The sequence below is a fragment of the Triturus cristatus genome, chromosome 7, assembly GCF_964204655.1.
Source record: "Triturus cristatus chromosome 7, aTriCri1.1, whole genome shotgun sequence".
NCBI classification, from domain to species: Eukaryota; Metazoa; Chordata; class Amphibia; order Caudata; family Salamandridae; genus Triturus; species Triturus cristatus.
Window position 1 is genome coordinate 634,880,989 of NC_140590.1, and position 27,423 is coordinate 634,908,411.

The 27,423-nt window shown below is 51.0% G+C and overlaps 1 protein-coding gene across 5 annotated transcripts in view; it reads right to left on the minus strand.

Annotated features, from left to right (window-relative positions):
- Positions 1–27,423, minus strand: part of BPTF (bromodomain PHD finger transcription factor) — a 1,440,172-nt gene that overhangs the window by 824,751 nt on the left and 587,998 nt on the right. For all 5 annotated transcript variants that reach the window (XM_085617259.1, XM_085617261.1, XM_085617262.1 and 2 more), the window contains exon 18: positions 5,539–5,791. In XM_085617259.1, the coding sequence (XP_085473385.1) occupies positions 5,539–5,791 (253 nt within the window). The remainder of the gene's footprint in view (positions 1–5,538; positions 5,792–27,423) is intronic.

Genomic DNA, 27,423 nt, shown 5'->3' on the forward strand with positions numbered 1-27,423 from the left:
GCTCAAGGTCCCGGTCCTGTGGGAGGTCGAGGGACCGGTCGCGGAACCATCACCATCATTCTTCAGGATGAAGACTTCGCACTCGGGGTCAGGTAAGACGAAGCACAAGAAGTCAAAAAAGCGTCATCGCTTGACGACTTCCCATCGCGCGACATGGCTGGGTGGTGCCTCCCCTGTAGCTCTGGCACAGCCGACGGTGTCGCTGTCGGCCTACCTTCCTGGGTTCGTCGGCGACTCCGGCCCAGCTGCAGGACTTTGTCAGCCATGGCCCGCCTCTTTGGGCCGTCGGGCCCTGCCGGCGTGCCTTCGGGCCCAACTGGGGGTCCTCGTCTGTCGGCGGCTTTGGATCCGGCATCGCTGTTGGCTCCGGCCCCAGCACCGCAGGGCCCCCAAGGATCCAGGTCGACACCGGTTGACCTCGTTACACCTCCACCGACCCCACCGGCACCACCTCCGACGTCGCGCGTGCCACCGGACGACGTCGCACCCGGTTTCAGCCCCAACATGGACACAGAGCCGGAACGGTGTCGCTCGCCACCGATGGGGCCTTTCTACCCCTATGTCCAGCCTCCTAATTTTAGGCCTGTACATCAGCCTCCGGAGGAAGGGGAAGACTGGGAGGGGTCGGAGGACCAGCTCACAGCTCAGTGTGAGTATGACCCAGACTGGGCAGAGGAAGTGGGGGATGCCAGTGGTCTGGACACCTCCCCTGACCTTGGCATGCTCACTACTCCCACCGTGGCTACGGAGGAGGGTGCAAGTTATGCAGTGGTGTTGCGTAGGGCGGCGGAGGCCCTAAACCTCCAACTCCCTACTGTAGCCATCAAGACTAACCTCCTGACAGAAGTGCTTCAGCCGGCGGCTACCTATGCGGAGCCACTGCTGCCTGTTAATGAGGCAGTTTCGGACGTTCTTTTGGCCACTTGGTCCAGGCCCAACATAGGGCCTCCTGTGGATAGGAACGTGGCCAGACGCCATCGCCCGGCCCCGGGCGACCTCATTTTCCTCTCCCAACACCCCATACCTGAGAGCTTGGTTGTCCAAGCATCGACGTCCCAGAGAGCATTCCCTACCGCACCCCTGGACAGAGAATCTAAGAGACTGGAACAATCTGAGAAGAATATTTTTTCTTCCGCCAGTTCAGGGCTGCGGTCTGTGAACACCGCATGCCTCTTGGGCCGTTATTCTCACTCTGTGTGGGATATGGTGGCGTTGCCTCAGTGTCTGGAGGAGGCGCGGACAGTGCTCTCAAAGGCTATTGCCGAGGGGAGAGATGCAGCCAAGTTTGCAATACGATGTGGCCTTGACACTGCCGACTCGCTGGGCAGGGCGCTTTCCACAACAGTGGCTCTCCGCCGCCGCGCCTGGCTGAGGACTACTGGCTTCTCGAGGGATGTCCAAAACACCCTGATGGACATGCCCTTTGATGGCATTCGCCTTCTTGGCAACAAGGCAGATAGTGCGTTGGAGCGTATTAAGGACTCGCGGGCTACGGCCAAGTCCTTGGGCCTGTAGGCCACTCGCCCTCCTCCGCCTTCTGCTTTCTGCTCCTTTTGTGGCCACGGAAGGGGCGCCCCAGCACGTTCGCTTCAGAGCCACAGGCCGCAGCAGCAGCAGTCTCAGCGCGGCCGCCGACCTGGGACCCGCAGAGGCGGGTCAGGGTGCCTGCAGGCGGGTCAGTCCACTTCCACCCTGGCCACTACTGCCCCAAAACCTTCCTAGTCCAGTATTTCAGGCCCATCCAGTGCCAGTGGACAGCAGGATTCGCCATCACCTCCCCCACTGGCGCACCATCACTTCGGACAGGTGGGTTTTACAAATAGTCCGAAGGGGCTACTCCCTCCCCTTCGAGACTACCCCTCCAGCCATGCCACCCTAGTACCACCGCATGTCGGGGATCACTTGGCACTTCAACAGGAAGTCGCGGCCCTCTTGGCCAAGTGGGCCATCGAGCGCGTTCCTGCGTCAGAAGCAGGACGTGGTTGTTATTCCCTACTACTTTCTGGTGCCCAAGAAGGACAAGGGCCTGCGTCCTATCTTGGACCTCAGGGACATCAACCGCTTCCTACGGAAGGAGAAGTCCAAGATGCGGACTCTGGCTCAGGTCTTGTCTGCTCTCGACCCTGGAGACTGGATGGTAGCATTGGACTTGCAGGACGCATATTTCCACATTCACGTCCTGCCGGCCAACCGCCATTACCTGCGGTTCACAGTACGCCACGAGCATTTTCAGTTTACCATGCTCCCCTTTGGCCTTATCAGTGCCCTTCGGGTGTTCACGAAAGTGATAGCGGTGGTCGCAGCTCATCTGCACAGATCAGGGGTTCCAGTCTTCCCCTAGCTCGATGACTGGCTGTTAAAGGCAGACTCACCCCAGGCAGTCATTTCCCACCTCCAGACTACGGCTGACCTTCTGCATTTGCTGGGGTTCTCCATCATTGTGCCGAAGTCGCACCTGATTCCCTCTCCGAAGCTCCTCTTCATCGGAGCGGTTCTGGACATGACGCAGTTTCAGGCCTATCCTCCCGAACAGAGAGTCCAGGATATTCAGGCTATGATTCCTATCTTTCAGCCTCTATCCTGGGTTTCGGTCGGGATGACCCTGAGGCTGCTGGGCCTCATGGCCTCCTGCTGGTCACTCATGCCAGATGGCATATGCGGGCTCTGCAGTGGGACCTGAAGTTCCAGTGGGCGCAGCATCAGGGGAACCTGTCTGATTACGTCCAGGTCTCAGAGGGCACTGCACAGCAGCGGCAGTGGTGGCTCATGAACCGACATTGGGCCCAGGGTAGAACCCTCTCCCTTCCCCAACCCGTGCACACAGTAGTGACGGATGCGTCCTACATGGGAGAGGCGGAGATCAGAGGCCTCTGGTCTCCGGCAGAGTCCAAGCTCCATATCAATCTTCTGGAGTTTTGGGCGAACCAACTTGCACTGAAGGTATTCCTTCCCTCTTTCAAAGGGAAAGTGGTGTAGGTGTTCACAGACAACACCACCGCCATGTGGTACTGCAACAAACAAGGCGGGGTGGGGTCGTGGACCCTATGTCAGGAGGCTCTGCGCCTCTGGACATGGCTGGAACAGCAGGGCATTTCCCTGGTGGTTCAACACCTGGCAGGTTCACTGAACGCCAGGGCGGACGAACTCCGCTGCAGGCGCATGATGAATCACGAAAGGCGTCTTCACTCAGACGTGGCGCAAAGTCTCTTTCGCCACCGAAGAGCACGCGCAATGTCAGCAATTCTGCGCGTTGGAATTTCCAAGCCGGCACTCACAATGCAACGCTTTTTGGTCTGTTGTGCGCCTTTCCGCCTATACCACTTCTGCCCAGAGTGCTGAAGATGATCAGGCGTGACCGGCCCAAGTCATTCTTGTGGTGCCGGACTGGGCTCGAATAGTTTGGTATCCCGAGCTACTTAGTATGACAATGGATCCCCCGATATGACTGCCTCTTCGGGAGGATCATCTGTCGCAGCAGCAGGGGACGGTCCTCCACTTGAACCTGTCCACCCTCCACCTCTTTGCGCGGATATTGAGCAGCAGCAGTCTATTCCTTTTGACTTGCCTCCTGAAGTCTGTGATGTCATTCTGGCAGCCAGGCGTCCCTCCACTAAGTTGGTATACACCTGCAGGGGGAACAAATTTGTGGCATGGTGCACAGCAAAGGCTGTGGATCCCCTTTCTGCCCCTCTTTCAGAAGTTCTTGTGTTTCTTCTTTCCTTGGCCCAGCAGGGCTCTGCTCTGGGCACTATCAAGGACTATCTTTCTGCAATTTTGGCCTTTCTCAGGCTCCCTGATCAGCCCTCTCTTTTAAAGTCCCCTGTTGTAAATAGATTTCTCAAAGGCATTACTCATCTTTTCCCTCCTACTCCTTTCATAATGCCGCAGTGGGACCTGAATTTGGTTCTTACATATCTAATGTGCGCTCCCTTTGAGCCTCTGCACCATTGTCCTCTTCGTCTGCTGACCTTGATCACTCCTTTCCTGGTTGCCATCACCACTGCCAGGAGAGTGAGAGAGCTCCAGGCTCTTTCTTGTAAGCCTCCTTTTCTATCTGTCCATCCGGACAAGGGTGTGCTCAGGACACGTCCATCCTTTCTGCCAAAGGTTGCCACTGTCTTTCACATCGGGCAGACCATCACTGTGTCCACCTTCTTTCCGCATGCTTCTAGAGAGGAAGAGAGGCTCCACCGTCTGGACTCAAAACGTGTGCTCTTGTTTTACTTGAACCGCACACAACAGTTCCGGGTGGATGACTAGCTCTTTGTTGGCTACGGTGGTGCCAAAAAAGGTCGGGCCGAACACAAGCGGACTATCTCCCGATGGGTCGTCTAGTGTATTAAAGCCTGTTATTCTCTGGCTTAAAAGGAAGCTCAGTTGGGGCTGTGCGCCCATTCCACCAGGGCGACTGCAGCCACTACAGCATTGGGATGTGGTATTCCCCTGCAAGACATCTGTCAGGCAGCTACGTGGGCCTTGTTGCACACTTTTACTAAGCACTACTGTCTGGACAGCCAAGTCCGAAGAGACGGATTATTTGGCCGTTCTGTTCTCTGGGACTCCCTGGTGTGATCTTGGTTCGCAGACCCACCACCGGGGTTGGTATTGCTGGGGTATCTATTCTAAGGTAAGGAATCCATCACTATGTGTTTCTTTCAGATGAATAAGTTACTTACCTTCGGTAACAATATATTCAGGGTCCTAGTTTCAAGGCACCAGTGGTCAGTATCTTGCATGGCACTGCGTTTTCTGGCGTGGAAAGTCGTGTACAGAACTGACATCAGCGCGCGAGGGCGCGTCTAAGTAGCTGCCGCGATGTCATCTCGCCGACCACGACGCCAACGACGGATGCGGAGCCGCACGACGCCACCTTCCGACGCGCAGGGGTACTGCTGATGAAAACTTTCCGGATCCAGTCTGATGCCTGGGAGTAATTCTAAGGTAAGGAATCTATCACTACTAATGTTTCTTACAGATAGATCCTTACCGAAGGTAAGTAACTTGTTCATTAAGTCCAGAAAACTTAGTTTAATGGAGAAATTTCTCATGAACATTTTTGTAAGATAATTTTCTCACTAAAGGTGAGGTTTAGCAGGGATTTCTTTCACTGAAACATACTTTTGTAAGTTTTTTAGTTCCACAAAGATGGCAAAGCTTACAAGGTTTTGAAAGACACTGGATTTTGTGGTTGAAAATGCTGCCTACCCCCAAAGATATCTCAAAATGCCAAATGTTTGTGGAAAAGTGTTTTCTTTCTTTTAAATCATTGTTGTTAGTGTCTATCCAAAACCCAAGATGTTTTCACTTAGGGGCTAGAATGAGACATGGGACACTAAAATAACTAGAACCAGAGTTAACATGCACGCAAGCAATCATATTTATAGTTTTACAATCCTAGCTGTACCCATGTCACTCTAGTTATTAAGTTTTTGTAAACAATAATTAATGTCATCACAGCCTAGTGGAGAAAATAAATACAGAAATGCCTAAACATATGAGGAGATTTAAAAAAAAATATTTTTTCTCAATGTTGCTCACCTGTAGTAGGCTGGCCTTGCTTCACCCAGGTGGCAAATGTCTGATGAAAGTTTTTGTTCTGCTGAAATGAGACTGTTGAAGGAGATCCAACTTTTGTTGTAAGTACCACCTTCGTCCCATGGGTGACAGGACTTGCTAAAGGTGCTAATGCAACCTTCTGAGGTGTTGAAGGTGTAGTTGCTGTATTGCTTGTAATTGTAGTAGAAGTGGTTGTACTTGGGGCTGGTGTTTGCTTTTGCTGCTCCAACCGTTTCTAAATGTAACAGAAATCACTTACGATTAGTTTACCTTTTAGCACAAATCAATTGCTATAGTCCAGATCAATAACTCGAGCTTCACATTTTTGATTTTATTTAAAAATCACTAGTCTACGAGCAAATATGTTTTTATTAGTATTTTGGTCAGGGAACCAAATATTAACGACCAGAAAATAACCGCAGGTCAATCCCTACCCACTTGAAAACTTGTGGTGGAGTCCTCCTTACGCACATTCCACCCTCCCTCCCCTACCAGCCATCTTACAGTTGTTGTAGTCTAAAGCGAGATTACCACTGTTAGCTCGGGCTTGAGATTCACATTACAAGGGTAAACAGCCCGTTTATGTCCTGACAGATCTTGGGCTAATAGCCCTCTAACCTGGAGTCATCTAAAAGTTACTTACCTTTGGTAACGCTCTTTCTGGTAGAGACTATTAATGCAGATTTCTCACATTTGAATATTCCCCAGGCATCAGACTGGATCCAGAAACTTTTCAGCAGTACCTTGCTGGTCTGCAAGGATGCACTTCTGCTCTGGAAGTGACATGCAGGCCACTCCCACACACTGGCGTCAGTTGCTTTCAAGACTGTCCATGCCCACAGAAGCAAAGGCCCAAAAGCACATTAGTTGACACTGTAGATTTCTAGACTTGGGATCTTGTTAATGGATACAGTCCAATCAGAAGATGGGAGGGTTGGTCTGGGGCTAGATAACGCCTGTGAGGAAATGGGGTGTATTATATGATGTGGTTGTGCGACCTCACTGTGTAAAACTTTTTCCAACCCCTTTAGTACCAGTAGGTTTACTTTAGCTCAACCATGGGTAGCTGTGACTCTGAGCAGTCAGGCTTAAACAAAGGAACACATATAAAGCATTTAAACAGAACCAAAACAATTGAAGAAAAACAAAAGACACAAAAGAAATCCGACAAGAACTTATAAAGCCACTGTTTTTTTATGTATTTTTAAACACCCACCCAAAAGAAGATCTACCAGAGGGTTCCAGATATAGAGCATTTTCAAGGTACAGTAAATATGCACTTTTTAATTAAACGTGAACAAGCACTGGCAAAGTAAACAATTTTGACAATTAAAAACTTTTTTGATGGAAACTTGGTTAAGTATCGATGCGGTTACCTTGAGTTATTTTAGGTGACCAACTCCGGCGGACAGAGCCAGTCAGGGGGACCAGCAGATCCTCAGCAGCAGTTACCTCAAGTCAAGGAGCCTTCAGTTACTTTCAGGCATTGTATTCTCTTGCCATAGATTCCTATGGAAGTGGTGCTGATGCAAGGGATACAGGATGTTGAAGATGCTCAAGGATGCTGTGGTCCTGGCCACAGGTGTTGACGTACCTCAAAGTCCTCCCTAGACTGGCTGAAGTCCAGTGACCACAGGATTACCAGTCACCGGTATCGCGGTCAAAGTGGAATCCTTCATTGGGCGATAACTTGTCTTGTGGGTGACCTAGCTGCATTCCGGCGACTCTCCTGGTTTCAGTAGACTCGAGGACAACTGAGTTTCGGGTCCTGGTCCCTGGTATTGCGCAGTGACAAGGAGCAGCTATAAGATGATCTGGGCTACCCACCCGTCCCAGCAGCCTTCTTCAGCCGATGTGGTCCTGTGCTGTAAACAGGTCAGCCGACTGAACCTTGGCTCAGGAGTCGCCTTCTCCACAAGGAGAACACCGCAGGCACAGGTCCTTTTTCTTTGCTGGCAGCAGGTTCAGTCCATGTCAATGCAGCCTCTCTTCGCCAGGTCCTTGGCTCAGAGCAGGGCAGTCCTTCAGTCCTCTACTCCAGTCCATCGAGATATAGGTACTGGGTGCCAAGAGTGCCCTTTTTATGCCTGGAAAATACCCTTAGGGTAGGTCATTATTATTATTATTATTATTAATGAGTTTTATAACGCGCCTGGTTACCCTTGGGCATCCCAGCGCTCATCCATAAAGAGACGCCATAACATGAGGCACCGGAAGTTAGGCAGGAAACAGGTGAGTTTTTAACAGCTTGCGAAAGCGTAAGAAACTTGATTCCAGGCGTAGGTACAGTGGAAGAGAGTTCCACAGAATGGCCACATTGATGGAGAATCTTCTTAGGTCATGGTCAGTAGCCAATGGGCTACTAGGTACCCTCCCTCTTGATGACCCCTTCTTGCAAAGTGTCATCTGGGATGACCTTAAGAACACAGTTGACCGAAACGGGTTGCTGCGCTACTTCTCTTGGACCTCTCAGCTGCCTTTGACATGGTTGACACTGACACTCTAATACTAAGACTCTACGAAGCCGGCATAGAGGGGACTGCTCACGACTGGATCACATCCTATCTTCAAAACAGAACTAATATCATCCATCTGCCCACCCACTTCTCAGACAAACCGTACTTAACAAGAGTAGGGGTCCCTCAAGGCTCTATCATCTCACCCATGCTTTTCAACGTCTACATGAAATCATTACCAGCACTGATCAATTAATTTTAACGCACATGATATAACTATGCAGATGACACACAAATACTTCTTAAACTGGAAAGCCCCAAAGACATTGGAAACGCACACATTTTTAGTTGCCTCAGAGCTGTGAATCAGTGGACAATTTAGAGCCATCTCAAATTGAATGCTTCTCAAATTGAATGCTTAAAAAATGGAAACACTCACATGCGGCAATTGGAAAATTATGACCCACTTGCCACATGGCCTGACAATCTGGGAACACCTCCTAAAGAATCAAAGGAAGTAAGAAACCTCTGAATTACCATGGACTCCAAGTTATCAATGAATGCCCAAGAGGACAAACTAGCAAGATGCGTTTCTGTCCTTTTTTTACAGCGAGTGATTGAAGTCGGGAGTTAGCAAACATTGGAGATTAGAGACCTGAGAGGAGCAGTTTGTTCACCAGCTCGAAAGGTTTAAGAGATTGGCATATGTGTTTTCGGTTCTGTGAGAGGCACGTTAATTTTTTTAGGCAATGAAAGCTTATATTTATGAAAAGCAGGGAAGGGAGCGTATCATATTTACCTTGTCATTTTACCATACAGCCGGCATTCATTTCTTGCCAGCAAGGAGGTGCAAAGCATTTGCTTGAAAAACGGAATTTGTGAGTAAAGATTCAGGCTGCTTGCAGCTCTTTATTACACAGAGAGGAATGGGGCATGTGATTTGATGTGATTCGTTTTGGTTATTTATTTAGAGAGTATTTTGGAAACTGGAAACGTGTTGATTGGGTCTTTCAGTTGCAGTTTGCGTTACCACTATTATACCAGTAGAACACTGGATTTGAGGAAATTATCACTTGGTGGCAAACGGGTGATAATTGTTGAGGTTTACAGCAACCGCTTGGTTAATTGCCTGAACACAATGATGTGGAAGGACTCACAGCACACCAGAAATTTGCATGAATTTAGTCATGCACGGTAGATATATGAACATTCAGACTGTGATAACACCCTTTTCTGAATCATTGTTTTCATATCCATGTTTCTTTTTGTTTAGAGAGGCCCCTGAAGAAGGGATTTCATCCCAAAATCACCGGCACCACAATTTTGCTTGTAGAAATAACATGGCATTTGCAAATGCATATATACTGTTATGATTACTGTTGTTGACCATCAGAATAGGAGTGCCCTATGTATTTCAATAGGTATACATCTCTTGATCAATGTTTTGTAAAAGATTAAATGTAAAACTTTGTACTAAGTTGAAATAATGTTGATTAAAATTGTTGATGTAATCGTTAGCAGTCCACGGCACCAGTGGTACTTGGCCACTTCCATTACACATGCCTATGTGCCATGCCCACAGACACTGCATGAGATATAGGTATGACATCCCTCTAGCAGGCCTTAGCCATAAGGCAAGGTGCACTTTATGTCTGCCAGCCTGAAACACCATCCTACCTAATCCTGCCAGGTCACTGCTATCCAACCCGATTATAGGCCCGGACAGACACGGATGGTGAAAGGAGCGCCCGGGCGTGGTCGGATCGACCAACCTGCGGTACAGAGAGGACCCAGACCGAGGTGACTGCTGGGCCTGTGCAGCGATATTCCCAAGGCCTGATACATGGCGCTGTGGTGCCGGAAGCAACGGATTGCCGACAGGGTGATCCTGGAGCTGGCGTGCTGGGGCAGCTGCAGGGCAGCTGTCGGGAGCCCGGATCCCTTGCGGAGAGGAGCTGTGTCAGCGTGGGTGCGGAGCGGGCGACCGCCTGCACGACTCCTGAGGCAGCAGCTGCGGCTTTGATGCAGACCTAGGGCGCTGGCGGGCGGGAGACCACCACTCGCTGGAGGAAGAGACGGTGCGGCTGATCTCTGGCCGGTGGGCAGGCCCCACTCTCCTTGCGGCCTCCCAACTGCACGCGATTGATCCTTAGGCCTCGGGAAGACCATCTGGCACTGGCCTAGACCAAATTGAGGTGGCAGCGCTACCGGAGAGGAGGCACCCATTAGGGAAGGGGTGGGGCTTCTCCGGCAGAAGCGGCCGGGTAATGTCCCGGTGCGGCTTGTGGCTGGGGGGAGGGGGCAGGGTTCACGGACTGTTTTAAGGGAGCCGGGACCCACGGTGCAGACGAAGTCTCCGGATACCCCATCAGATAATGCCACCTTACTGGCTGCATTTTCCCAATCTAGAGATACTCTGGAGCCAATAATTGGTGTGGTGGGTTCGGAGGGGACATTGCTGCAGCATGACCTCCGCGGGGTGGTTGAGCGAGTCACTGAGGCAGAGTCCAGGTTCTCCAGTGTGGAAGATGGGGCCACCTCAGGCTAAAGTATCCTCCCTTGAAAAGATGACCAAGGGCCTAGCGATGTGAGTGGAGGGACGGGCCCGTAGAAACAATCTCTGCTTCGTGGGCTTTCCCGAAAACTACATGGACAAATTCGTAACGGAATGGCTCACCTCATGGATCCTAGCAGACACTATCTCTGCAGGTTTCATAATAGAGCACGTGCATAGGGTCCTACTGTAGCGGCTGCCCCCTGGGGCTAGACCACAGCCCATTAATGCGTGAATCCTAAACTATCGCGATATCATCCTCAAATAAGCCAGGACGAAGGGAGAGCTCCTATTCAAAGCCCATCGAATCATTGTATTCTATAGAATACCTACAATTTTGACACGCCATAACACCACACCAACATTATCAAGTCGCTCCCAAACTTTAACTCAATGGAGGGCAAGCTTTTAATGGGTGACTTGGGCGAACACAAGATATTGAAAACACATCAATCTCTCATTACACATAGCAACACCATGCTCGAGACTCTAAAGACGGCATGGCAGACAGATATAGGTCCCCTACATACTGACGACCGGACAGAAGCCCTGGATTCTCCCAGAGGGGTAGCCATCTCATCATGTCTAAGGCTGATTCAATTCAAGTACCTACACAGGGCCTATTAAACACGATATAGGCTGTGGAGAGCTGGAATGATAGAATCCCCTGTATGCCTGCGCTATCGGAAGAAAGAGGGCACTTCAATACTCACGGTGTGGACATGTACAGCTTTAAATAGATTACTGAAGGGGTTGATTACGTGCCTCGCAGAGGTCTTAGGGTGGGAACTTACTAGGTCCCCTAGGTCAACACTGCTTTATACCACTGATGAGATTGAAGGTATTAGGTTTAAGCGCCATCTCCTATTGCTCGGCCTAACACTCGCTAAACTGGACATAGCCAGATTATGGAGGTCCGATACAGCACCCATGATGAGTCCATGGAAAAGGGGGATGGATTTCTGTATGGGGGTGGATGTGTATGTTTTTCAAGCGCGTGGATGCCCCCCGAAACATACGACGATATGGCGGGAATGGGCTAACTACCAAGGCGTTATCCTAGAACGCTCAATGTCGATTGCCAATGCCATAGATATAGAAGTGCAGATATACGATCCAGTAGGGTGATATATGTTATGAGACTCCATCATAGGATCATGGGCATCGCCTGGGGTAAACTTAGTGAGACACAGACAAGAAATATCGCAGCGGGTTGTAATGTTATAGTTTTGTTAATAATATGCAATGCAATGTTTTTCAATGCAAGAATACATTTATGTATATTTAGCCCATCAGGCTATTTGAAGGCAAGAAACGCAATAAAAGTTGTTGTGAAAAAAAAAACAATGCCTGACCTGGGTGGTGGTGTCCACACCTCCCCCTGGTCAGGAAGAGCCATCTGTCGCTGGGAGCTTCAAAGGCCTTGCCGTCTTTGATACGCAACACCAGCCTCTCCTGTTAGAAAGAGCAGGCCCCCCTCCTGTCCTCACCCCTTTTTGGCAGGAAGACAGGTGGGAAAACTCAAAAAATAGGTGTGCGCCCCCACGTTGCAAACTACACCCTTCAGGTGCTGGAGGCGAGGTGAAGTACACTTTTCAGTGCCCATCATCTTGATGATGGTGGGAAGTAACTAATGAGGGCTAGGGCTATGCCCCTTTACCCTATGAGGTGGGCATACTAGAGGGTGTAGGAACAAAAGGTATGGGGTCTATTGGCCACTACCTGTGAATTCCTTGTAACACCCCTAAATCTAGCATTTAGGTGGTATCCCTAGACCCTGAACTTCAGTTCCTGATGGCCTAAGAGCCGGCCACCACAGAGCCGCAAAAGCAGAGAAGACTGCAGATAACTATTGACTTGGTCCCAGCCATCTGTCCTATTTGCAGCCCGCAACGATCCTAAATAAAAGATGACTCATTGTGCAGCCCGGCGACCACCAAAACCCTGGGAGGACTGCTTGCCTTCGACAAAGATCAAGATCTCCTGAGAACAGCAGATCTGTTCACCAGCAACAAATTTCAAGCAAGGCCTCTGTGACCGGAGGAACTGCAAAACCCTGCTCCTGTTTCCACCTCTGCACCAGACACCTTCGGCTCAAGTCAAGTGGCCCACCGGTTTCAGTGAGGTTCCCATCGCTCCAGAGCCCGAGCCTATAGTGGTTTGACCCCTCCCAGAAACCTTGACATCGCGGCAGCCTCAGCATGGAGACCCCCTTAACCGCAACCTGCTCTGTTGAAGAGAACCAAAGGTGTCCCTACGTCCCCGAGCATCGCAATTACATCTACAGCTGTTGGTTCCCTTTGAAAGGCCTCCTGGCCCGAGCCTGCAGCCCTTTTCTGATTTGGCCTTTCTCCATTGGTTAACACTGGGCACCCAACGCTGTGTTGACACCCTACACCCAGCCGGCCCAGCGCTGCTGGTGGCGTATTGTTAGTGCCCCAGCAACATCTGTCCAATTGCCCCATTCTTCATTGAGTTGTATTGGGCACCTGACACCGTATTTGCACCCGGCCGCCCCTGTGCCACTGGTGGTGTACTGTTAGTCCTGAACTGAACCTTGCCCAATACTGATCTCAACTCCTGAAGACTGTATTTGTAAGTTACCCATCTGTATGCTGAATGTTTTCTTCCTCCCATAGGTTAGCACTGCAAAGTCTGAGAACGTATAGTCTACCTGTCGGTGCAGTTTTGCAGCTTGAAGAATTTTCTAGAGTCACATGCTGTGCATTATTCCGCCATCTAGTGGTTGGTTACGGAAATGTAGTATTTGTCCCTTTTTTTTCTTATTGGTTTGCGTCAACATACCTCCATTTGGTGTCCCCTTGTGATGTCGCTGTTCTTGATTCGGAAGCTCCAACCTTTGGTCACCATCTTCAGATTCTTTTTTTTACTCCTTTTTTCCTCTTCATTGGTGTTAGAGGGTGGGTTCGCTTGTGAATCCAGAAAATTCTTCAAGCTGCAAAACTACACCGACAGGTAAGAAACTATAAGTTTTGCAGCGTCAATCTTTTCAGGATTCACATGCTGTGCACGGATTGTGTAGCGGTTTGTTACTATAGTGGTGGCTGGGTTGAAAATGAGCGTTGGCTTGAGAATAGACGTTGTAAGACCCTTTGTCCTACTTGGGCTTCCTTGTTCATTTGAATGTCCACACAGTAGTATTTTGTGAACGTGTGCACGAAAGACCATGCTGCTGACATGCAAATGTCTTGAATTGGTGTGTTTGCTAGAAAGGCAATAGTTGCCCCTTTCGTCCTTGCCGAATTTGCCCCTGGGGCCCTTTGTAATGTCTCCCCTGCTTCTTTGCGGCACAATTGTATCGTTTGTGCTATCCATTTGGCAACTGTGTTCTTGGTTACTGGTCTCCCTAGTAAACTGTTTGCAAATTATACAAAGTGGTTTTGTTTTCCTGTATTCTTTAGTTCTTTTACTGTAATACATTACTGCACTTATAGCATCAAGGGTGTGCAACGTCCTTTCTGCATAGGTCTTTGTTGGGTTTTTGGAAGAAACTTGGTATCTGTATGGTTCATATGGAACTGTGAGATCACCTTTGGCATGAATTGTGGATCAGTTCTCTTGACAATTCTGTTATGTATTTCGAAATAGGGTTCCTGTTACGTTAGTGCCTGTAACTTACTTACTGTAAGTAGTGATGTTATCGCTACCAAAAAAGCCGTCTTTAGTGTGAGCATTTTTAGCGTGGCCTTGTGCAATGGTTTAAATGGTGCCTACATTAGTTGAGAGAGGACCATATTCAAATTGCAAGTGGGTGCAGGTACCCTCTTTGGGGTTTTCCGGCCCATAGCAAATCCCTCTGAAGTCCTTCGATTTCCCTGAAGTAATACCCAGGTACTGGATCAAGGGCATTTTGGAGTGCGTAGAGAAATCTGGGCAGGGACATCATTTTAAACAGAGCTCCTCTACCCAATAGGGAAAGGGGGAGCGATTTCCAGCTGGTAATATCTTTTTTGAGTTTACGTAAGGGCAGAAGAAGGTTTAGGGTGTAGCGGGCCGAGGGGTCGTGAGAGATAAAAATACCTAGGTATTTGAAGCCGGTTGTGTTGATCTGAATTGGGCAGTTTCCCGGGGAGGTAGGAGGATCTCCCCTAAGGGCAAATAATAAGGATTTGCCCCAGTTGACCGTAAATTAAGAGAATCGGCCGAACACTGCCAAAATATCTAAGAAAGAGTAAAATGTCATCTGCGTAGAGTGAGATGCGGTCCTCCCAGTCAGGGGACCACCTCAGCCCTCGTATCATATGATCCTGCCGGATCCAAGCAGCCAGTGGCTCCAGGGCAAGAGCAAAGAGAAGGGGTGAGAGTGGGCAACCCTGGCGGGTCCTACGGCTAAGTGGGAACATGGCTGACAGTTTGTTGTTGACCACCACCTGGGCTTGAGGTTCCCTGTATAAGAGACGCACCCACTGTATGTAGTTTGGGCCAAACCCCGGTTTTGCAAGTACTGCCCAGAGGTAGGGCCACTCGACGGTGTCGAACGCCATGGTGGCATCAGGGACACTATTACGGCCGACTCTTGAATGGTTGATGCTCTGCCCAGCACTCCATGAATGCATGAATACTGTGTAGGTTCAGGGCCGTATTTCTGTGTGGCATAAAGCCAGACTGATCCGGATGCACCAAGTTGCTGATTACCTTAATCAGTCGGCCAGTAGTTTGGCCAAGATTTTAGGTTCGGCATTTAGGAGGGAGATCGGCCTATAGGAGGCGCAGTCCGTCCTTGGCTTCCCTTCATTGTGTATGGCGACTATAGTAGCTACTCTGTTCCCTCGGTAGGGCCCCTCACTCCATAGACTCCTCAAACATAGATTTCAGGTAGGGTGCGAGTTTATCGGGCCGTAGCTTGTATAGCTCAATGGGGATACCATTGGGTCCAAGAGCCTTGCATGACTTCAATGTGCGTATTGCTTGTGCAATTTCATCTGTGGTCAAGTCGCTTTCCATGTAGTCACAATGCCCAAAGAACGACGGGGGAGTCTGATGTCTCGAAGGAGGTCTTGTGAGTCTTCCTCTGTATGTGAAGTCACTGTTGAGTATACACTTTGGAAGTGCGTGGCGTACCTATCCTCTATATCTTGGGGTTCAGTGAGAGAGGTGCCTCCATCATCCTTGAGCTCCGGGACTAGTCTGCTCGCCCAGTCTTTTTCATCTAACCACGCTATTAGCTTCCCTGCTTTGTCACCAAGTTCGTATATTCTACCTTGACGTTCCCTGCTAAGGAGTTTGGCCCTGTCCGTGGCTAATGCTTTATAGTCATGTTGTTTCAGGCTCAGGAGGTGGAACTTTTCCGGTGTCATACTAGACTCCAGGTCGCTCTCCAGTCGGTATATGTCAGTCTCTATGTCAATGATTTCTGCTTGTTTGCCTTTTTTTGCCCCTGCAATCAGGGACAGAGCCTGACCCCGAATTACAGTTGTGAAAGCATCCCATAATGACTGGGATGAGGACACCGACCCCACGTCGTCAGTGAAATAATCGTCTATGGCCTAAAGGAGGTTTGTACGGAGTTTCGGGTCTCGGAGGTGCCAGGAGTTGACTGGAGCTAGCCTACCCACCGTTGCTTGATTGAGTACTATGTGCCTCCATATTGGAGAGTGGTCAGAGATGCCCCTAGCTAGGTGCCTGATCTATATGAGTGACTTGTGCTGCAGGGACCAGGCAGTAGTCCAGACGGGAGAGACCATGATGGGCACCTGAATGGAAGGTGTGTTGTATCTGGTCTGGATGATATACTCTCCAAGAGTCCACCAGGCCCATAGCATCCAGAAAGTCAGGTAGCCAGCGTGCAGAGGGTCCTATTTCTCTAGGGGGATAACGGTTTAATGCGCCCGAGACTACGGCATTAAAATCCCCTCAGAGGAACAGACGGCCATCTGGTATAGTGAGTAAAACTGATCCTAGATCAGTAAAGGTGGTGCCCTGCAGTCCCGGGGGAACATAGACTGACATGAAAGTGACTGTGCGACCCTCCCATGTGCCTGAGATCCCAGCGTATCTGCCTCTGTCATACGTACGAATGGAGCCTACGTCCAGTGGGAGCAAATTTTTAATCATAATGCCTACACCCCTGGAGCCCGAAGTGAATCCCGCTTGTGCGACCATTTTGTACTCCCCCGTGCATTGCTTTAAAGAGATTTCCGACCAGGTGCGTCTCCTGTAGGAACATCTGGGGCCTGCCGTTTAATGTACTGGAGAACCACGCTATGCTTGATCTTGTCCCCAAGCCCGTTCACATTCCAACTCGAAATCTTAACATTTTTATCCCCCATGACGCTCATAATTCAGGTTACTGTTGGTGAGTGCCTCTGCAACAATAATGAAGTGAGTTACCAATGTGCAAACCATAACATTGTAAAAACACAGCCCCCCATCCCAACATCCCCTCTCCCCCATGCCCAACAGCCCCCACCCTGCTGCCCTGCACTCTGGGCCTGAAACTGCCCATAAGAAACTTGCCTGTCGCCCTAAAGAAGAACTATTAGTAGAAAATGAAGGACGTGGCTTCCCGTTTTCCCATCCCCCCCCTTTGATGCACACAGAATAAAGAGTCCCCAACATGAGTCCCACGCCAAAGTTCAGCGAGGTAGTCTTAGAGAGGGGAGGCGTCTTCCCGGGAACCACTCCCGCCGCAGCCTGTCCAGCCGAACCCGACAGTCAGCCAGCGCTGGGAACCTCTTGTGTCCAGGTCATCCTTATCAGCCGTGGGCATGCGAGGCCAGGTCACACCCAGCAATATGATCACGTGTGGCCCGTTCCGTCTGAAACTCAAGCCAGTCCGCTGCCTCCTCCGGTTGTTCAAAGAACCAGATTTTCCCTTCAGCTTCCACTCGAAGTCTTGCTGGAAATAACATAGAATATTTCAGACCCTTGTCCCTAAGTTTCTCTTTCACCGCTGTAAAGGACCGTCTTTGACGCTGCACTCGCTGCGTGAAATCAAGGAAAAAGGAAACGTCTATTCTTAAAGCGAAGTGCGGTTCCCATTCTGGCGTTTTGGAGGATCACATCTTTGTCCCTGAAATTTAACACTTTCGCCAGCATTGGTCGCGGAGGGGCTCCCGGCTTGGGACGACCACCAGGGACCATATGTGCCCTTTCAATAACAAAAAAACTTACTTAGGCCCTTGGGTTTTAGGTGTTGCAGAATAAGGTCTTCAACAAAAAGGTCAGGGGACTGCCCCTCCGCTTTCTCAGGCACACCCAAAATGCGCAAATTATTGTGGCGTAGGCGCCCCTCATAATCCTCTAGCTTAAGGTCTGTGGCTTTGCGAAATGTTTGCATGTCTAGCAGTTAACCTTGGAGCTGGGGGACGTCATCTACGAGACTGGCGGTGGTGAGCTCTACCTGTTTGACTTTCCCATTAAGTTTGGTGGGATCAGCTTGGATCAGGTTAACTTCAATCGCAATAGTGTCCATTTTGTGCTCCAACGTGGATTGGCCAGTGGTGATTGCCTTCATTACGTCTTAAGGACAATTCATGGTCCTCTCCTCAATGTTCACCGGCAGAACCACCACCTGATTGTCGGTTCTGGAGCACGTCTTTAGGTAGGGTATAACGGTCCAACCTGTTAGTTTGTACTGCTTTTTTAACCTTAACGCCAGATGCTTTGCTCTTCTCTGCGGCCATCGTGGCTTTCCGTCGATCCGTCCCTGAACAGCGTGCCTCAGTGTCCGATATTAGTTATAAGCTGCCACAGTGTGCCAGCAAGACCGAGTCTATGTCCGCCTACCACCAGTTGTGCCTGGGCAGCGTAGATCAATGAAACCGTTACACTTCCCCCAGATGATTGGGCTGGCGCGCAGGCGATGGCTGAATTAGGTGATTCTGGGCACTTACAACACTGCCCAGGTGACATACAGCTTTCTCCCAGTGTTGGTGAAGCCACTGTTGTGCAGAGAGCAGGCTCGAGATGTCAGAGTGGTTTCTGGCCTTTCCGGCAGGATTCTGGGGTACTGGCTCTTTTTGCAGCTTCCACCCTCAGCCGCCTTTCTCCTGGCCTCAGCGTGCTATTTGGGAAGGGGCCACTTCCCTGCCTCCCACTGGGCCCCGACAGGGCAGTTGGGGGAGAGGGGAGCCCTTGCTCAAGCTCTCGTTGCTGTTTCCACGCCACCAGGCCCCCCTGCTCCCACCTCACCGTCAGTGCTCTCCAGGTCCGATAAGCAGCCGCCGCCAGCCTTCTCAGGCACGGTCGTCAGAGTGACCGCTGGACGCTAGCTCCCTTGATCTCGAGCGACGTTTCCTGAGCCGCGACCAGGGCACCACCGGATTTATTTATGTAGGCCTCCGCCCACAGCGCGAATCTTGTATGGGGCTCCGCCGGGACCACAGGCCGCGCCTCGACCCCCTCACAGCGGCAGGATGGCAAAATCAAGCCCCCGGCTCCACGTCTCGTGTAGGCCCACTGCCTCCGGGACCAAGATCTTCGTGATCGAGAGGCCATGGGCGACGGGAGTCAGACCGGGAGCCCCCGCTTGTATTCAGGTGCATTTACCACCTCGAGGAGTCAGGATGGTGAAGCAGGATAGTCGGGGGAGGGATAGGGCACACGGAGTCACAAACTCAAGCAGCCATTTCACTCAGGGTCTCAGCCACGCCCCCCCCTTTGTGTTCTTCTTGAGTAGCTCTTTCTTAAGACACCATAGCGTATTGTTTCCACTTTGCTGTATAACACTCTCCAGTAACTTTAGGTGTCCAAACTCTACGCCCTCAGGAGCCATGCTGCCAGGCTTAAGTCCTCTGGTTCTAGGTGGAGCACCCTTCCTTCTTGCATTCTATACAAGTGTTGTCTTTTAGCAATTTATGAATTGCCCCCTGCGATATTTCCATTATTTCTGAAAAACAGGTTTGTCTTGCTCATTGTGGAGCAATTAGTGTCATCTTCATGTTGCTGGCTCCGCATTTGCTGATCACCTTGTGAAGTAGTGGTATTGGGGGAAAAGCTTATGTAAATATCCCTGTCCAATCTATCCATGGTGCATTCCCTATGGACAGTTGGTAGTGTTTCTTGGATGCGAAGCGTTGGCAATTTCTGTTCTGGGGTGTTGCAAAGAGGTCGATCTCTGGAGTTCTCCATTTCTGAAAACGTTTCTTGAGTTCTGACTGATTCAGTTACCATTCGTGAAACCATGAAGCTTGCCTACTAAGTCTGTCTGCTTCTACAAAGTCCTTCCTTGGTAGGTGCACTTCTACAATGTTAAATACCCGTGGAATTGCCAAGTTCCACAATTGTTGCCCTAGCGTTGAGAGTGGTATTAATTGCGTTCCACCCTGTTTCTTTATGTAGAACATGGTGGTTATATTGTTTGTCTGTATTAGTATTGTTTTACCCCAGAGCTCTCTCTGAAAGGCTTTTAAGGCTAGGAACACTGCCTTTAATTCCGGGATGTTGATGTGTGTGTTGCATCCTGCTCCTTCCACACTCCCCTTACTTTGAGGATGTTCATGTGTGCTCCCCATCCCATCTGGGAGGCATCTGTCGTTATGGTTGATGTTGTAGTTGGTTGTGTAAAAGGTCTTCCTTGTGTTATGTTTGCTCTTTTCCAGCATGCTAGCTCTTCCTGTATCCTTTGCGTGACAACCACTAGATCTTCCCAACTTCCTGTTGTCTGTGACTATTGTACCTGAAGCCATTCCTTGAACATTTTCATGTGTAGTTTTATGTTTGGTGTCAAGTGGATGCAGGAAGCCATCATCCCTAGCAGCTTTCCCACTGTCCTCACTGTCATAGCTTGCTCCTTCTGGTATAGTTGTGTTTCCTTCAGCAGTGTTGCTGTTCTCCTCTAGCTCTGGAAACTTTCCTTGGATTGAAGAACAAGTTACTTACCTTCGGTAACTATGTATCTGTAAGAAACATTAGTTAGTTAGATTCTTCACCTTAGAATATCCCCAGGCGTCAGGCTGGATCCGTAAAGATTTTTGTAGCAATACCCCTTGCGCGTCGCTAGGCGTCGTCTGCGGCTCCGCGTCCGTCGTCGGCGTCGTGCGCCGGACCGAGGTCGGAGTACTTAGACGCCGCCCTCGTGTGCGGACGTCAGTTCTTATACATAGCTTTCCCCGCCAGGGACGCTGAGCCATGCAAGAGACCGACACTGGTGCCAAAAAATCTAGGGCCCTGAAAGGGAGAACCTTAGCCCTAGATGTCGGTTCGCAGAACGGGGAGGCTAGGTGGGTCGGTAAGGAATCTAACTAACTAATGTTTCTTACAGATACATCGTTACCGAAGGTAAGTAACTTGTTCATCTGAAAGAAACACGTTAGTTAGATTCCTCACCTTAGAATAGATATCCCAGCAATACCAACCCCGGAGGTGGGCCTGCGAACCAAGATCACACCAGAAAGTCCTGGAGAACAGAACCGACAAAGTGGCCATCTCTCAGGACTTGGCTGTCCAGGCAATAGGGCTTGACGAACGTGTGCAGTGAAGCCCACGTCGCCGCCTGACAGATGTCCTGCAAGGGGACTCCCCGTCCCAGGGCAGTCGTCGCCGCTGTGGCCCGGGTGGAATGGGCTCGCAGCCCAACAGGAGGGACCTTTTTCGCCAAGGAATAGCAGAGTTTAATACACAACACGACCCATCGCGAGATGGTGCGCTTGTGCACAGCTTTACCCTTCTTCGCACCTACATATCCAACAAAAGGTTGGTCGTCCACCCGGAACTGTTTTGTGCGGTCCAAATAAAATGACAGCGCACGTTTTGGGTCCAGACGGTGGAGCCTCTCTTCATCTTTTGAAGGATGCGGAGGCGGAAAGAAGGTGGGCAGCGTGACAGATTGCCCGATGTGAAAGGGAGTCACGACTTTAGGAAGAAAAGAAGGACGTGTCCGGAGGACAACCTTATCCGGATGAACCGAAAGGAAGGGAGGCTTAGCTGACAGAGCCTGGAGCTCACTCACCCGCCTAGCGGAGGTGATAGCCACCAGGAAGGCAGTTTTCAGAGTCAGTAGACGAATGGGACAGTTGTGAAGGGGCTCAAAGGGAGCGCACATCAGAAAAATGAGAACAAGGTTCAAGTCTGTCACGGGGTCGCCCCGGACTCACAAGGATCACTGGGGCACGGGAGCACGGGGACCCCTGTGACGTCAGACCAACATTCTCCTGTCTTTCTCCCACAGCCATACGAGTGGGATCGTGATCGTGCACCACCTGAAGAAACACTGACTGGGACGGACCCCTTTAAAATCCCGGGAGTGCCGTGGAGCCCGCCCCCAACTACCTCGTGACCTTCCCTGAATAAAGACCAGGAAGGCAAAGTCAAGGAGGCCGACGCTCCAGGAAGAGAAGCAGACGTTGAGGAGAGTACAGCGCGAACCACGGAACCGGAGGACGTCGCAGGCGCCGGCCCGGACGAGGACCCGAGGAGACCACGAGACGACGGAGCGGACAGAGACGGAGGACGCAAGCCAGGAGGCCAACCGGAAAACGCTTCGCCCCGCCACGTACCTGGAGGCGCGTGGCTCACCCAGGTACGCGGGCGTATGGCAGGGTGGTTTGGGAGGCGGGAGAAGGATTAGACGACTCTCCCCTCAGCTCGTTCTCTAGAGCCTGGGTTCACTGCACCTCCCTTCAAACGCACACTGGTGTCCTTCACTCCCTTCCCTTATAGAGCTCCTCACAACAGGCAGTTACAGTGCTTTTCTTGTCTCCCTTGCTTTACATGCCACACCGACATCTACCCGTGCGAACGGAGACAAGTGGAGCCGCCAAGTACCCAAGCAGCATTCCGAAAAGCCCAAGGATACACAAGGAAGACCATCCGTTGGGAGACTTCATCACTCCTCGTGTGTACTCCTGACTGTGCCTTATGGTCTGCTTATAAACAAAGAAAACGTAGACTGGAATAAAATCAACTTCCTTCTACCACAACTTGCCTCTGAGTAGTCTGCCTTACGACCTGTCCCCACTATACAGAATACATATCTATGTGAACGCCGCCCCTCACGGGCTACACCGTCACAAAGTCCCACTGAGGCATTACGAATGGAACAGGAGGGAACATATGAGTAATGCCCTTGAGAAAACGTGAGACAACAGGGGACTTGAAAAGAGAAGGCTGATCAGGAAGCCTTAAGAAAGCAGAGATTGCAGCAAGATGACCCTTCAAGGTGCCCAGAGCAGAGCCCTGCTGGGCCAAAGAAAGGGGATCCATTGCCTTTGCTGTTCAGCATGCCACAAATTTGTTCCACCGGCAGGCGTATACCGTCTTTGTGGAGGGACGCCTGGCTGCCAGAATGACATCACAGACTTCAGGAGGCAAGTCAAATGGCATCAACTGTCGCCGCTCAATCTCCACGCATGGAGGTGGAGACTGGACAGGTTCGGGTGGAGAACGGTCCCCTGCTGCTGCGACAGAAGGTCCTCCTGAAGAGGCAGTCGTATCGGGGGATCGATGGACATACTGAGTAGTCCGGATACCAGTACCTTCGTGCCCAATCCGGAGCCACCAAGATGACTTGGGCCCGGTCGCGCCTGATCTTCTTCAGCACTCTGGGCAGAAGTGGTATAGGCGGAAAGGCGTACAACAGACCGCAACTCCACTCGCGACGAAAAGCGTCTCCGAGCGAGTGCCGCCTTGGAAATTCCAACGCGCAGAACTGCTGACATTGCGCGTTCTCTGCGGTGGCGAATAGATCTAACCAAGGCTCTCCCCACTGCAGAAAGAGACCTTGCGCCACGTCCGAGTTCAGACGCCATTCGTGATCCATTATGCACCGGCGGCTGAGTTAGTCTGCTCTGGAGTTCAGAGAGCCCGCCAGATGTTGAACCACCAGGCTGATACCCTGATGTTCCAGCCATGTCCAGAGGCGCAGAGCCTCCTGACAAATGGTCCACGACCCCACCCCGCCCTGTTTGTTGCAATACCACATGGCGGTGGTGTTGTCTGTGAACACCTGCACAACACTTCCCCGAACAGAGGGAAGGAAGGCTTTTAGTGCAAGTCGGATCGCCCTCAGCTCCAATAGGTTGATATGGAGCAGAGTCCCCGCCGGAGACCAGATTCCTCAGATCTCCGACTCTCCCATATGGCCCCACCATCCCAGGAGGGACGCATCCGTCACTACGACATGCTCCGGTTGGGGTAGGGAGAGGGATCTGCCGCTGACCCAATCGCGATTCGTTAGCCACCACTGCAGCTGGTTCGCAGTGCCCTCCGAGATCAAGACATGGTCGGACAGGTTGCCTCGATGCTGGGCCCACTGAAACTTCAGGTCCCACTGCAGAGCCCGCATCCGCCACCTTGCGTGAGGTACCAACAGGATGCAGGAGGCCATCAGCCCCAGAAGCCGCAGCACCAACCTGACCGAAACCCAGGACAGAGGCCGGAAGATGGAAATCAGGGCCTGAATGTCCCGGACCCGCTGTTCCGGTGGATAGACCTGGAACTGCGCCGAATCGAGAACCGCCCCAATGAAAAGGAGCTTTTGGGAGGGACTCAGGTGCGACTTCGGCACATTGATGGAGAACCCCAGCGAGTGCAGGAGGTCGGCCATAGTCTGGAAGTGGGAGACGACTTGCTGGGGCGAGCCCGCCTTCAACAGCCAGTCGTCGAGATAGGGGAAGACTGGAACCCCTGATCGGCGCAGATCAGCTGCGACCACCGCCATCACTTTCGTGAACACCCGAGGGGCACTGGTGAGGCCGAAGGGGAGCACGGTGAACTGAAAGTGCTCCTGACCCACCGTGAACCGCAGGTAACGCCGGTGGGTCGGCAGGACGGGGATGTGGAAAGAAGCGTCCTGCAAGTCCAACGCTACCCTCCAGTCTCCAGGGTCTAGGGCAGCCAGAACCTGAGCTAAAGTGAGCATCTTGAACCGGTCCTTCCGGAGGAAGGCGTTGACGCTCCTGAGGTCCAAGATCGGGCGTAGGCCCCCTTTGCCCTTCTTGGGAACCATAAAGTAGTGGGAATAACAACCACGACCTACTTCTGGACCAGGAACGCGCTCGACGGCCTCTTTGGCCAAGAGGGCCGAAACTTCCTCTCGTAGAAGATGCAAATGATCCCCCGACATACAGTGGTTCAGCGGTGGCATGGCTGGAGGGGCGTCTCGAAGGGGAAACACGAGCTCCACAGCACCATAATAGCAACACTAAAGACTGAGAAGTTTGGTATCAAACTTCTCAACACATTAAACCCACACTGATGCCAGTGTGGGATTTAATGTACCCAGCACCCCAGAGGGCATCTTAGAGGTGCTCCCTCGAACCTAACCTACAAATCCACGTCTGCTCTGAGGCTGCCTAGGCTGCCACCCAGCAGACATGTTGCTGGACCCCTGGGTAGGAGAGCCCTTGCTCTCCTGGTCCTGCAACAATGCACATCCTGGGCGAGGTGCTAAATATCCTCCCCCAGGATGGGCAGGGGGAAGCTTCAAAGGCCTGCCGCCTCTGTGAGCTTCCCCGGGCCCCTGCAACCCCCACTCTGGCGGGAAGCTTTGGCCGGAAACCCCAAATAAGGACAGGGGATGTGCCAGCCTGCCAACCCCACCCCTCAGGTGGGGGAGGCAAGGTGAAGCACATCTCCTAGCTCTCGCCATCTTGAAGATAGGAGCCCTACCCTATCAGGACTAGGCTACTGCCCCCCTCCCACAGGAGAGAGGCAGGATAGGGGGTGTACCCACCCCAGGACGGGGACCCATTGGTCCCTGCCCTTCACCTACCTGTAACGCCCCTAAATCTAGTATTTAGGGGCACCCTGAACCTTCCTTCCCCAGATTCCAGATTCCAAACTACGAAGAGCAAGAAGAAAGAAGACCTGCCCTGCAGCTGCTGAAAAGAGGAAGACACCAACTGCTTTGGCCCCAGCCCTACCGGCCTGTCGACCCTCGAACCTGCTCCTGCTCCAGCCCGGCATCTCTTGTGGCCAGCAACCTCACCAACCCCGGAGGACCTGGCTACCTTTTGGCTCTAAGCCCCTGGGACTCCCATGAGTAGAGGCTCTACTCGAAACCTATCTCTAAACCCTGGTTGCAGCCCGGAACCGCGAACCCAGCACACTCTGCACCAGCCGAGTCTGGCCAGTGCCGGAGTGAACAAAGACCCTGAGGATGACCCCACGGCGACTGTGACCCCGAGTCCGGCACCCAAGGACCTCCCTCGACACTCCTGAAGAAGCCTGCAGCCTCAGAACCAGGTGCCCCCCCAACCGCGATCAACAGAGGGTAATATTTCCCGACACCTAAAGGCACCCCTGCATGCGGCGCCCCACGGCCCCCTGTGCCCAATCCCGGGGTACCTACCTATCCTCCAAGTACCCAACTTACCTCTTGAAGTGGTGGTGGCACCTTAAGAGTCCTCGTCCCCGAGCTTGCAGTCTTTCTCCTAACCAGAGATTTCCCATTGAAATCCATTGAGCGCCCGAAGGCTCAAAAGCCCTCTGCACCCAGCCGCCCGAGTGGCCCTGGCAGTGCAACCTCTACACCTACCTACTTCCCCACTTGCCCCGAGTAAGTGACCAGGAGCCCAGCTCCCACAGCCGCGTGGCCTGCCAGTCAGCAGCCACCAAACAAGGCCCCCCTATCTCTCATAGGATAACATTGGGCCTAACTCTCTCTGCACCCGGCCGCCCTAGTGCCGCTGAGGGTGAACCAACTGTACCTACCTGACCCTGGGAGACCCCTGAGTCTGTGCCCAGAACCTCAACTCTGCCAGTCGAGTACTTACCCTTCAACCGCAAACTCTATTTTCCTCATAGGGTAACATTGACTGGCTTTTTCCTGAAATTTCTTCTAAGTGTGGACTTTTCAAATCTTTAAATATTCACCAAAAATCCGCCGAGTGACAAAAACGAATTTACTCACCTGCTCTTAGGTGAGCTCCCAGTGCTGGACCTTGGTGCCCAGCACGGACTCTGAAGAATACCTACAACTGTACTTACCCTTAACTCAATTTTCTTCCATAGGAAACCATTGACTGTTTTTCTGTGAAATTTCTTCTAAGTGTCGATTTCTGCAATCTTTAAATATTCTTCAAAAATCGTATAATATCTGAAAACGTAATTACTTACCTGTTTTGGATAAAGGTCCCAGTACTGAGTCTAGGCACCCAGTACTGGATTACAAAAGTAACGAGAACATACTGTACCTGTAACCTGCATTTTCTTCCATAGGGAATCATTGACTGTTTTCTCTGAAATATTTTTTAAGTGTCAACTTTTAAAATAGCTAAATATTAGTTAAAAATCATTACAGTACTTAGGTCGACTTTCATCACTTGATTCTGAGAACTGACCCAGGACTGAATCTAGGATCCAGTCCTGGAATTCCAAAAGTAATCTAAAAAGTAATCTGTTGCAAATAACTTGAATTTACCATTGAGCTCAATGTATTGTTGTGTTTAAAAATAGAGTTGCCTACTGCAACCACTTGTAACTGTTTACTAAAGTCTATTGCATATTGCAAAAGTATTTATATGAAATATCTACTGTTGAGAAAGTATATTTTAACTCCAAGTGTTGGTTCTAAAATAAAAGAAGCATATATTTTTTATATATAAACCATTGGCCTAGAGTTCAGTTATTGAGTGTGTGAAACCATTTGCTGACTGAGTGTGTACAACAAATGCCTTACACTGTCCTCTGGTACTGCCTTACTGCTCGACCAAGCTACCACTTTAGAGAGTAAGGTTATATCTAACTTTAGCCTCTGTCAAACCCTGGGGGACTGTGGACTCTGTACACCCTGTACCTATTAAGGAACAGTATATACAGAGCCACTTTCTCGCACCCGGGAGTCCTTGAACCGAGCCAGCGCACTGTCCGCCTTCTCACCAAAAAGGCGAGTGCCATCAAAGGGCATGTCCATGAGGGAACTCTGGACATCCCCCGAAAATGACGTGGACCTCA